Raw genomic sequence first — 12,695 nt, forward strand, 5'->3', positions numbered from 1 at the left:
AAAAGGGTTCCCTCGCTCCACTGGCTGTCGTAAATTTTTCTCATAAGCTAAAAATGTATCTATATGCTATTTAAAAGTCAGAACGTGAAATATATACCTCTATTCTGACAAACAAATTCATAAACAAACTATTTCCCAATTCCATTTGTTTTTTCTCTCTGTTTGTTTGAAATCCATTTATTGTCACATTTTATGGAATTTATTACCGTCCAACAGTGACTTTTTTGCACCATACCTGTCCGGGATGTTGCAGCTCTACGAATGCGGACACTTAATTTGGTGCACGAGACCAACCAAAAAAAAATGGATTTAATTAATTTTACCACATTACGGCGCTAGTTTCAGTCGGTAGCCTGTTGGTTAATAAATCCATATGTGCATATTGGCCAACTAGAATTTTAATTATTTTATGCCGCTTATCAATTTAATGACTAAATTACATAATTAGCTGTTGGTTGTTGGTTTGTTACTAATGTGGTTTACGTTCTCTTTGTTTTTTAGGTTCAACGCTGACCTAGGAGCTATGGACCAGCAATTCTGTCTACGCTGGAACAATCATCCGACAAATTTAACCGGTGTCCTCACCTCCCTGCTGCAACGAGAAGCACTTTGTGATGTTACTCTAGCCTGCGAAGGTGAAACAGTTAAGGTATGTGTCATGGCTATTAATGAGAGTAGGCAAATGTGTAAACTAGACGAGGGGTTTTTAATTGCAATTTTCAAATGATTACGTGTTTGGAGTGAGCGACAGAATAACACAAAATACATTATGAATATATAGCATAAATATACAGGGTGAGATAAAAAACTGCAACCAATTTCAGACTGCTGTCATTTCTAAGACACTCATCCGACAGCTGTTAAAATTATTCCAGGCACAGCTCATTATATTGTTTACAAGCGTACAAAAGCATTTAGGTGAGAATTTTCCAGAAAAAAAGTTATTCGTGATGGAATTCAAGCGCGATAGGGTGATTTCGTTATATTTAACTGGATAACAACAAGAGCACTCCACAATATTCCATTCGGCAAATATTGAAAAATGAGCTCGGAGCCATTGAAATTCCAAAAAGTGCAAGAAATTACACGACAACAGGAAGAAAATAGACTCAAAAGAGCTAAAGAGTTGTTTCGCTTCGCCGAATGTGGTGAACTGCCGAATTTGGTTTTCTCCGATGAGAAAACATTGGTTGCCCAACAGTTTGTAAACAAACAAATGGATCGTGTTTACTTGCCAAAGAGGTCAGCTGAAAATGTGCACCTTCGGTTGGCTATTAGAACTCAAGCGTCGGCCATGGTGATGTTGTGGGCCGCTATAACAGCCGATGGTCGCTCTCCGATCGTATTAATCGACCGTGGCCGAATAATATCGCGAAAATATTCTGAAGGGTGTTTTAAAGCCTTGGGTACGCAAACATTTTGGCCGCAGACCTTGGACATTCCAACAGGACTCAGCACCATCGCACTCAGCACGCGCCGCCCGAGAATGGTTACAAAAAATCTAAGAAAAAAATGTAAAAAGTATGGCCTTTGACTTTGTTGCAGTTGTATATCTTACCCTGTATATTCTTGATCAGCATAAAATTCTATGTCGATTTAGCGATGTCCGTCTGTGGAAATCACTCTAGCCTCCGAACGAAATGAAGTAGGTAGATGAAATTTTATTCAAATGTTTATAATGTCTGCAGGACTTCTAGTATTGAAAATGTAGGTCCACGTTTTGGTATAGCCCCCATATGTACCTCCCGATATTCGGTATTTTGAGTATTTAACGACATTATTCACCGGAATTGTTATAAATTTAGTATTTCAAGTTCGTAATGGATATTACAGCCTATGAAAGAAAATTATCGGTGCAGGTCCACGTTTTGGTATAGCCCCCATATAATAGAACCTTTATTTTAATGATTTAGCTACATTATTGGCTATGCAAGTCCACGTCGTCGTATATAACGGCTACATTCGGTATTTTTAAGATTTTAACAGAATTTTTAACGGATTTTATTTGTTTGAAAATTGCCATTCATTCATTCCAAATGGTGGAGGGTATTCAACATCATACATCTTTTTTACTTGTTATTTTTTAAAACAGCATATACATGCAAAAAATCGGCAGAAGTCGGGCACACTTAAAAAAATTGTAATCAGCTGGTAGCTCTACCTTACCTTTTTATTATACTATGTGTTCAACTTTGAAGTTTTTGAAAATAATTTCCCTTGAATTTTTATAAGCAAAGCGAATTTGGGTAACATGTAATTAGATTTACAAACACACACACAGACACATACATTAATATCCGATTAACAAAATTTTTTTGGTTTTCTTTCTATATTTGCAGGCTCATCAAGCCATATTATCAGCATGCAGTCCATATTTCGAAACAATATTCCTGCAAAATCACCATCCACATCCAATAATATACTTGAAGGATGTCAGATACTCAGAGATGCGTTCCCTGCTGGATTTCATGTACAAGGGCGAAGTCAATGTCGGCCAAAGTTCATTACCGATGTTCCTCAAAACAGCCGAAAGTCTGCAGGTTTGTCTTGGCATCATTTGCAATTGGCATTCGAAATGGTTGTACTAATTTTGTTTTCTATTCTGTTGCAGGTGCGCGGTCTCACAGATAACAATAATCTAAATTATCCTTCCGAACTTGACAAACACCGCGATGCAGATATTTCTTCGCCCACTGGCCGAACATCATACGGTGCTGGCGGCGGCGCCGGCGGACCAGGTTTGGGCATGCGTGGTGAACGCGAATCACGCGATCGAGGTCGCGGTGAAATGCGCGACGACCTGCACTCACATCGCAGCAGCAGTAGTCTCAGTGAACGCAGTTCAGCGACCGCGGCTGCTGTCGCTGCAGCTGTTGCCGCGGCTAGTGGAAACGCCAGTTTACAGTCTGCCGCCGCAACGCTAGGCCTAACCGGTGGCGAACGATCTCCTAGTGTTGGTAGTGCCAGTGCAGCAGCTGCCGCTGTGGCAGCCGTTGTTGCTGCCGCAGCCGGTCGCAGTGCTAGTGCCGATGTCTTAAACAGTCGCGGCGATGCCGGCAGTGATCGTGGCAGCGATCGCGGCAATGACAACAGTGTTTGTGGCGGTGTAGATCGTGGCGGTATTGATGAGCGTCGCGATGATCTGGGCCAAATAGATTACAGCAATCAGAGCAAGAGAGATCGCGACAGAGAGGTGTCAACCACACCAGAGCATATTATTAGTAATAAAAGAAGACGTAAGAACTCATCTAACTGTGATAATTTGTTGACCTCGACCCCAAATGCGAATGTACAGGACAGGCATTACGCTCAAGACTCTCAGGTAAGTTACAAAAGAAGTAACTCAGTTAGAAAACGAATTGTTTGTAAATGTTGACGTGAACTTCCAAATCTAGAAGAATCTAGAAAATTAGTAGATTTAATAAAAATGATTCATGTGTTATCGACAGATTTAAGGCATTTTGAGATTTTAGTCATTGTTATTTTGGTCAACATTTTTGAATAATCATAACCAAAAAATTTATTCTCCGAAATTTTTGGAATTGTGCACATTTCCGCACTATTAATTGAGTTATGATATGATTTTCTACCAAGCGCAAACATGGCAAACTGTTGAAAAACAAATTGAACATTTTATTGGAATATTAGGAAACGAAATGAGAATCCAATCCCAACTTCGTGCAGTGTAATATTAATATAAGACTCATGCTCCTTCACGCTCACGAAAGGTCAAACTTTTGAATAATTATGACTTTCGTAGTCACTCCTTCTGGAACCTCCGCGGCAAAGGTTGAAATTTATAAAAGGTCTAAATTATATTTTAACGATGCGTAGTATACCATGGACTCTTAAATTTGCACCTCGCAATATAATACCCCCACCTCGGAAAAGAGGGTACATTAACTTTGTCATTCCCTTTGTGACATCCCTAAATAATCGTCGTAGCCTCCATAAAGAATATATATTCATGTTCAGCATAAAATTCTAAGTCGATTTAACGATGTCCGTCTGTCTGTTGAAAACACGATACAGCCTACATTATTCGACGTAGAGTTTCAAATTCATTATGTCTAGGATAGTTGTCTTACGGGTATTTGTAGTTTAAAGTGGAACATGTTTGAATTCAGATACTTTTATATTAAAAATGTTTTCTTTACCCAAAGGTGGAGGGTATTCAAAGTTCGGTGCGGCCAAACTTAATGTTTTTTTACTTGTTACTTTTTGATCAGTAAGCAGGGATACCTTCCAGAAAAGGTACTTCTCGAAAAGTTTCCTGGTTCAACCATAGTCAAATACAACACATATATGCTCATTTTCGAATGTCAATATATACAAATATATAAACTATTTAAGAAGAATAGGACTAAATCGGATTAGTTTAAATCGGAAACTATATCCCCAAATAAATAAAAATGCAAAAAAAAAAACCTGGAAAATATTTCAAAAAAGACCGCGGACCTTTATTTGTCAATTTCAACTCCCGATTTATATACATAATATGTCTAATTTGATAAATAATATAATAAACAATTTTATTCTTATTTTCATTGCATACCTTTAGGCGCCCTCAAATTTTAAATCAAGTCCCGTGCCAAAATCTTCAACTGGCGGTGGTGGTGGCGGCAACACATCAGAAACAGAGGACTCTGGAGGACGTCGAGACTCCCCCCTTTCAGCTAGTGCTCTCAGCGGAGGCGGCAATGTCAATGCATCGTCTGGCGGCATGGGCCTCAATCAGTCGCTGAGTATTAAACAAGAACTAATGGACGCCCAACAACAGCAGCAACGTGAACATCATGTCTCATTGCCCCCAGAATATTTGCCGGTAAGTTGTGACAACTATTTCGTAGGCATATATTTTGAAAATAACGAAGAAGAAACCATCACGTGTCACTCAAATCAATCAAATCAATCAAAAAACAAAAATTGCTTAATTTGTCCTCATTTATTTGCTTTACTTTGTTAAGGTTTTTTCTTTGGACCGGTACGATGGTTCCAATTGTTGTTTTTTTATTTTTGTTTTTTTTTTTTTATTTTGAGTATCGTTGCCAAATTATTTCTATATTTTAGATTCGTTTCGTTAGAATTATGTCCATTTATTTTTAAAATTGAAATATTTTGCCTTGTTGCGTACAAAAATGCTTTAAACCTTAAAAGTGCTACAAAATTTTCACCATTTTAAGAATCCATTGAATCGTTGATGGCGTAGGAATAGCGTGGCCCAAAGAAGGAGGTTAAACAGAAAATGTTTTTCGTTTTCTCTTTTGATTCTCTTGTGGAAGGACGATGGATTATTGAGATTATGTTGTTAAGAATGAATTTTCGTAAATATCGGCCGTGAAAAAGAAAAAATCTAAACAATTTAAAGAGTTTTACTTTGCTGCAAAGAAATGACCATGTGTATGGGTTCCTTGTCCCACAGCCGGGACAGGCACCAGACGAATGCATGCCATTTGGTGCACATAGATTATCACACAGTTTTCCTTTCTTTAATGTTTTCAAAACCAGAATACAACGAACGTATTGTCAATTTCATTTCCTCTTGAGTTTAATTTTTTGTTTGTCTTTATTTTCTGTTTCTTGCGTTCTTTTATACGAATCTGTCCGTTTGAAACATAGACTACCATTAATCTCGATAATCCTCGACAACCCAAATCAGGCAATAGTAATCCGAAGCAAATCAGCTTTGCCGAAACATTTTCAAAACAGTTGCAATACGAGTACGAACAATTTCACAAACAGCAGCAGCAGGAACAAGGGAGGATGCAAAAAGACCATCAGCAGCAGCAGCAACAACAACAACAACAGCAGCAGCAAAGTATGATGTTTCAACATGCTGTTGAAGTTCAACTTAAAAGGTTACAACAACAAACCCAGCAACATATAAAGAATACATGGCAGCAGAATGTGGCAGATATAGAAATGGCTGCCTCATCGACCATCCAACGTCTGTTGCAACAGCAACAACAGCAGCAGCAACAGTTTCTGACCAGCGCCAGTGAGGCGTCTACTTCACGCAACATATCTGGCAGCACAAGTCTCGGCTTTCAAAGGGCCTCACCCAGCCTAGGTCCGCCGCCAGCTTCTGCGACGTCACGCAAAAATGGCCGCTTCCGCACGAACTGGCTGCTCCTGTACGACTGGCTACAGTATGACGAACACACCAACCAGATGTACTGTAAATTCTGTCGCAAGTGGTCAAGTGAATTGCCGGACATCCGGACATCATTCGTCGAAGGCAACTCGAATTTCCGCCTTGAAATTGTCAATCATCACAACAAATGTAAATCACATCGCATGTGCTACGAAAGAGAAAGACAGGAGTGTCACATGCAACAAAAGGATGTTGTCAAAGCGACATCAATGTTGGCAACAGAACTGACGAAACCCGAAACAAGACAAGAAGGCCACACAGTCCCCACAGCGAAACCGCCAGAGATCATAACCATTAATGTTGGCGATGACAGCTCCTAAAAGGCCATGTCTTGGCCTAAAACCACATTTTCTGATTAACTCTCAGGTCAAGTGCGAATATGAAATGTTAGAGCCCACCTACGCATAGGAACACAACAATTCAAATGTCGCCATCATCGATATCGTTCACACCGCATGTTTTATTATAAGAAATTATATACATACATACATTTATAGGTTTTAAGTTTTAGTTTCTAGCGATTAGAGATTTCGTACTCGTTTAAGGTTTAAAGCATTACTGTAAATAAACTCCGAACCAATTACTCAATGAGTAAGGATATGTTTCTAAGAATTTTCGATTTTGTTTTTCTTCTTCTCTTTGTCTGCCTGTCTGTCCGCCTGTCCTAATCTCATCCTCAACAGCCCGGAGCCTTAAAGCACTCCGAAGACATGGCATCATTGCTATCAAGCCATTCAATGCAAGCAGCTGACTCACGAGAGGATCACAATGATGCGAAACAATTGCCCTTCGACCAGTCCGACAACATTGACGGTAAGTCCTTTTGCCATTGTCCTAGAAGCATTTTTTATTCTAGTTTGCGTTCAGTCTAAATTGTTTGATAGACACCTCTTTCTAGATTTGTTTTTGTAATATTTATGTAAAAAGATCAAAAATCAAAGACCCTCAAAAAATCCAACGAACAAAAACAATTTTTTCATTATTTACCCTTTCTCTCTCTCTCCATATCAACAAACATACCAACAAATTATATATAAATACATGTATACATATGAATATCTCTATATAAATATATAAAAAATAATATACACATATACAAATAAGTCTTAGAAGTATCCTATCTATCTACCTATCTTTAGTTTGAAGTAGTTGCCCCTATTAATTTTGTTTCTTTTTCAGTTGTTTTAACTTAATTTTTTAACTAAATCCACACATTTACAGATGTTCAATACAAATGAGATGCGTCAGGTCTTCGTAAATACATCGAACATGGAGAAATTTAAGAAAAATTGTAATAAAATAGAACTAGAAAAAATGTAGAAAATTCGCGGCATGCCCTGATAGGCATACACTTAAGCCAGTATAAGCCTGTTGTGCGCTCTAGACTAAAGGTTTTTGAAAGAAGACGGGCAGTTTACAGTCTGTTATATTTGAAATTCAGTTGCCTTAATGCCATTCCTTAACTGTTTTATATAATTTACCCTGATCTAATTAAGGTCTGGTCTGGAGTCGTTCCCTAACGAATGTTTTCTCATCGGAGCCAAAAAAGAAGGAATTGCCGATTTTTCAAATATTTTTACCAAAAAAAAAAAAAAAAACTAACTATTGCGATTTCCAAAGAAATATTTCCAAATTGCTTGCACAAAAATAAATCACGGAATGATAAAGATATTTATCTGCTAGTTATTGCAAGAAGAAATGCATCCGACAAAAATTTGCAAACTCTCAGTTAAAGAACTTTCAAATTCTTATCTCTCCTAAATCGCTCTCTTCTGCAAAACTTTTGTGTTAAACAATAGCTACCCGACAGATCTAGTTGTGTAGTTGATAAATGAGACGCACCGTAAAAGAATAAAGTGAATCGCATACGCCTGAAACTAGGCAACGTTATTAATATAGCAATTTACCGTTTTTAGACAGAATATTGCTTTAGTGAAATTCAAAGAAATTAAATCCCAAAAATCAATGTGAATATTATTCTCATAATCGACATTTGAGTACAAATCTCGAAGGCGGATTAAAAAGTGTAACTAACATAAATACGTTTTACACCTTCGATTTCGCCACTAAAAGGATCAAACTAATTTGAGCTAAGTTGAATGTGTGACACAGTCTTATTGTATTCCTGGAATTGATAGTAATTAACTGAAGACATTTATAGAAACAGGTATAAAATTTATTGACCAACGCATTTCATTTGTAGAAAACTAAAATATGCAGAATACCCACCAAGGCTATGAAATTACAAAAAATAATAATAATTAAAAAACTATCGGTTTGGAAATAACAAAAATCCTTGTAAAGTACCAGTTTCTTTTTTAGCCTACTCATACCGTATGCATATATGCTACATATACGTAAATATGTATGTGTGTACATACATATTCGAATCTCCTGTTTTGATTAAAACACATGATTAATAACAATGGTCCCTCTCCCTCTCTTTTAGTATAATTTCCTTATTTTCTTTTAATTTTTGTTTGCATGCCTCAGAATTTTCACTTTTCAATCTACTATGCCGCGTAATACAAATATACTTTGCATACACATATATATATAGAATATCTCTTAAAATTTCAAAAAAATCCCTAGTGCTAATATTAGTCAAACACAAATAGAAAAAAGAAAAGAACATTCTAATACCATGAAAAACAAAAAAAAAAATGATTCTATTGCAAATTTAATAAAATGTTGTATATTGTTTGTAATTTTTATATGCTTGCGTAAGTATGTATAAATACCAAATCCCAATACATACATACACACATAAATTTTGCAGTGCACTCCTGTGGATATTTTAAACTGCTATAAAAACTACAAGCAAACAAACCTTAACTAAAATTTTTATTAAGTTACCACACACAAACGAATCTATCGCAAACCCGCTTTCAAACAAAGATTTACAATTTACCTTTTTAGGACAAATAGAAATTTAAAAAAAAAATGTATATCAGACACTTTTTTCATTTTATTGACTTTGAAAGCAACAGATCAACACCTCTCCTACCCAATTAGAGAATATTCGTGAACATATAATTTGTTATTTAAAATTTAGTTTGAACAAGAAATCATCTACCATATTGACGACCAGCCACTTAGTATCTGGTCCCTATATGGAAATTAAACAAAAAATCATAAATAAATACTAGTGTTATAACCCAGGACTAGGACAAAATATGTGAAGATCATTATTTAAATGAATCCACCCACCACCCGAAAGACAGACAGACAGACATAAACACACATATGAAGTCCATATAATTTGAGTTTAAGAACTTAGGTACATACATATCTTAATATATTATATTTAGAATGTGATCGTTCGTTCGTTCGTACGTTGCATGCTGCATGTCAATTAGCCTTTCTATTTACCTATACTCTCACATCTCTATATGTATCTTATATGCATTTCTCACTTTCTTCACATTTTTGCAGTTTTACTTTAGTTTTTTTAGTATTTTTTTTTTTTTTCGTTTTCTTTTTCACGTGTGTACCTCTCTCTTCCATACTTCATATCTTATGTCTTTCCTATCAAAAACACTTCCTTTCATTTCACTTTATTTTCATTTCGAAACCGAACTCTTATGTATTAGTAACAATTAACAGTTATATGACTTATTTCATTTGATTATTAAATTTATTTTTATTAATACTTTAGTTTTTTCCTTTGATTTTTTTTTTTTGTTATTTTTATATTGGTTTTATTTAACATTCATATCAAAAAAACATCAGCTAAATAACTTTCCTTTTGCGTGTGAACGCGCAAAAATGTTGAAACTAATATACAAACCAACTTCTAGACGATATAACCCTCATTCGAAAATGCGTAATAAACAAAAATTAAAAAAAAAACAAATATTACATTTTATATTCCAAATTGTCTACCCAATTCATATTAAAATACAAAAATGCCTCCGTTTTCTTTTCCATATATAATACTTAAGTATAAAAATTATTAGAAAAAAAAAAATAATTGGCTATAAATGTCAAACATTACATCCTAGTTATGCCATCGTCTATAGAATGCGATTATCCAGCAACCTATTCAGTCAAGTTATCAAAATGTCATTAAAGAACATGTCTTATGGAGGTGGAGCGCAGTTTAAGTTTTCCTTAACCCATCAAATTTCAATAAATAAATCCTAAATATACACTTCTTTTCCAAACCAAATCCCGTAAAAATAAAAAAAATAAAGTGGACTTTTTCTAAAACGATTCGAAAGCGAATTTCATGGAAAATACTCCAATGTAAGATATTTTCTCCTATTTTCTCCAATAATAGAATATTGACAACTTGTCTGGATGTTGCACAAATTCGCCCCACCCTGAATAATCTGATTGGTAAGCTCAAGCTACCTTTACAAGGTGACACACAAAGTCCATCTTCTCACTTCTTATGCTGTTAAAAAAAAAACATTTTTTTAGTTTAAAATTTATAACAAATATTTGTTTTTAACGAAAATATACGTTAGTATCTTTTAAATGAAAAAAAAAAACGCTTGACAGCAACAGAAGACGAAGCTTTGAATTTGTGTGATTTTATTAAATCTTGGCCTCTACGTAGTCCCTCTATCACAATCCAAGCAATAACATGATTTTTCATGATGACGCCAGTCACATCGTAATTAGCTCATCAATAAATAATTTAACATAAAAATCTCACTGTCATTTGTAAAATTTAAATAACCATTAACCCTAAAATAAATTGAACTATCGAATAAGGAGAAGCTTACGATATCGCGTACGTTTATACATAGATATATATGTATATACTGCTGATCATAAGTATAGGTAAACATTATTTTTAGAAAAAAATACCCATGGGTCAAATAAATATTCTAAATATTCTCTGAAATTCGATCAATACCATCACAATTAAGTTCTTTACACAGATAATCGATACAAAATTCCCATTATTTCATTTTGTAAAACTAATAGGGTAAACGTCGCATAAACCAGATCTCGCTATAAATTTGTTCCCCACATAAAAAAATATCCTAGACGAGTTGCTGCAACTACCTTAGGGTCCAAATTAAGATTTTGTATTAAATTTCTGTGAAAATTGGTCAAATAGTTTTTTTTTTCAAGTTCCAGGGAAGGAGAATTTTTCATTGGTAATTCCTCAAACCATGATGTTCCCACAGCAATTGAAGGTTTTACTAAAAAAATTGGAAGTAATCTTAAGGATAGATGTGGATAAGTGAAAACTAGTAAGGAAAAGTCAAAAGTCGGGCGGGGCCGACAACTATGCATATTTAGTAGAGCTCCAATAACAAAAGAATTGATTTGAAGTAGATCATACCACCTATCAACATTTGGCGGTAGATTAGTTATAATTTGGTTTCAGAGGGAACTAATATATGGGAGGCATATCCAATTACGAATCGATTATTCGGAAATATTTTTACACCAAATAACATTGCCATAGCCTGCATGATATCACTTCGAGAAGGATTGTATTAACATTAGAAAAGACGTAAGCAAGGGCTCTAGTCGTGCGAGGCCGACCATGTGATACCCTACAACACCACAATATGTTAGAAGCCCCCTTATGTCCAAATCCATTTGGGAATATTTCGCTTTTGAAATTATGTCATAGATATTACCCTTAGCTTTTTGATCAGGGGCATTTGCCCAAAATTTACGCATTCCGTCGTGTTGTTAATTCTTGGGGTTCACTTTACAGCTAAATATAATCCAATGGTCATCCAAAATGCTAGAATTCTTACCCCGTCCTTAACTCTCCCGGGCGTGGCAATTTTCTTTAATTGTGTGATAAGGATTTTTTGTCTGTTTTTGGTTCATTTGAACCCCTAAATATTTTGCGATCATCCTCAAAAGCAAGAGGCCGCTCAGTATTTCTAAGTTTTGACCCATTTATATGATTTGCTTGTCTACGATGTTTGGCTATATTCGTCAACGAAATCAACATAAAAAAGACAGAAGTTCGCCATTTGTGTATTTTGGATTTCGCCTGTAAATTATTTTTAGCGTTTCGGTAGAATGGAAATGTTGTTATTTTTTCACACAAAAGTAGTGGTCCATTCTACTCGCTGTCCTAAACTCTAACTTCATGCGAGATTGCGTGTCATTTGTTTTCTATTTGTGACCTTTATAACGGCTGCAAAATTAGGAACATTTTTAGTTGTTGGTCCATTTAAACCCTTAAATATATTGCGAACATCTTGGAGCCTAACCCTATCCTTGTGGAAATTTTAGTGAGGATGGGACGATAATTGCAATATGTATATAATAACCCCAACCTGTATTGTAAGGTGAAAAAATATTACAAAATATACTCTTCAATATTATAAGTCAAATTGAAAAAATCGCATGCGTCAAAGAATATGAAGAGAATAAAAAATGTCACACAATACTACAAAATCTATATTAACATCATTATTGGCATCTTTTTATGCGATTTTTTAGATTTTATACTTTTATGCCAAGAGGTCATTTTGAATTGACAAAATTTGTCAAAATAGGTCCAGCCATTCTTGAGATATAAGCATTCTAGCTAACATCCCCTTCCTTTGTATAT

General features: G+C 35.3%; 1 protein-coding gene across 18 annotated transcripts in view; it reads left to right on the forward strand.

Moving 5' to 3' along the window:
- The window catches only part of LOC101897473 (sex determination protein fruitless), a 617,438-nt gene that overhangs the window by 583,233 nt on the left and 21,510 nt on the right, over window positions 1–12,695 (forward strand). For 17 of the 18 annotated variants that reach the window (XR_009342942.1, XM_059126679.1, XM_059126695.1 and 14 more), the window contains 5 exons: window positions 502–649; window positions 2,340–2,540; window positions 2,612–3,322; window positions 4,562–4,825; window positions 6,838–6,967. Coding sequence is in view for 17 of the 18 variants with exons in the window: in XM_059126679.1 (XP_058982662.1) it covers window positions 502–649; window positions 2,340–2,540; window positions 2,612–3,322; window positions 4,562–4,825; window positions 6,838–6,967 (1,454 nt within the window). In the remaining variant the exon portion in view is untranslated. Of the gene's footprint in view, window positions 1–501; window positions 650–2,339; window positions 2,541–2,611; window positions 3,323–4,561; window positions 4,826–5,619; window positions 6,757–6,837; window positions 6,968–12,695 lie in introns of those variants that run through there. The other variant, XM_059126694.1, reaches the window with a different exon arrangement.

The sequence above is a fragment of the Musca domestica genome, unplaced genomic scaffold, assembly GCF_030504385.1.
Source record: "Musca domestica strain aabys unplaced genomic scaffold, Musca_domestica.polishedcontigs.V.1.1 4, whole genome shotgun sequence".
Classification (NCBI taxonomy): Eukaryota; Metazoa; Arthropoda; class Insecta; order Diptera; family Muscidae; genus Musca; species Musca domestica.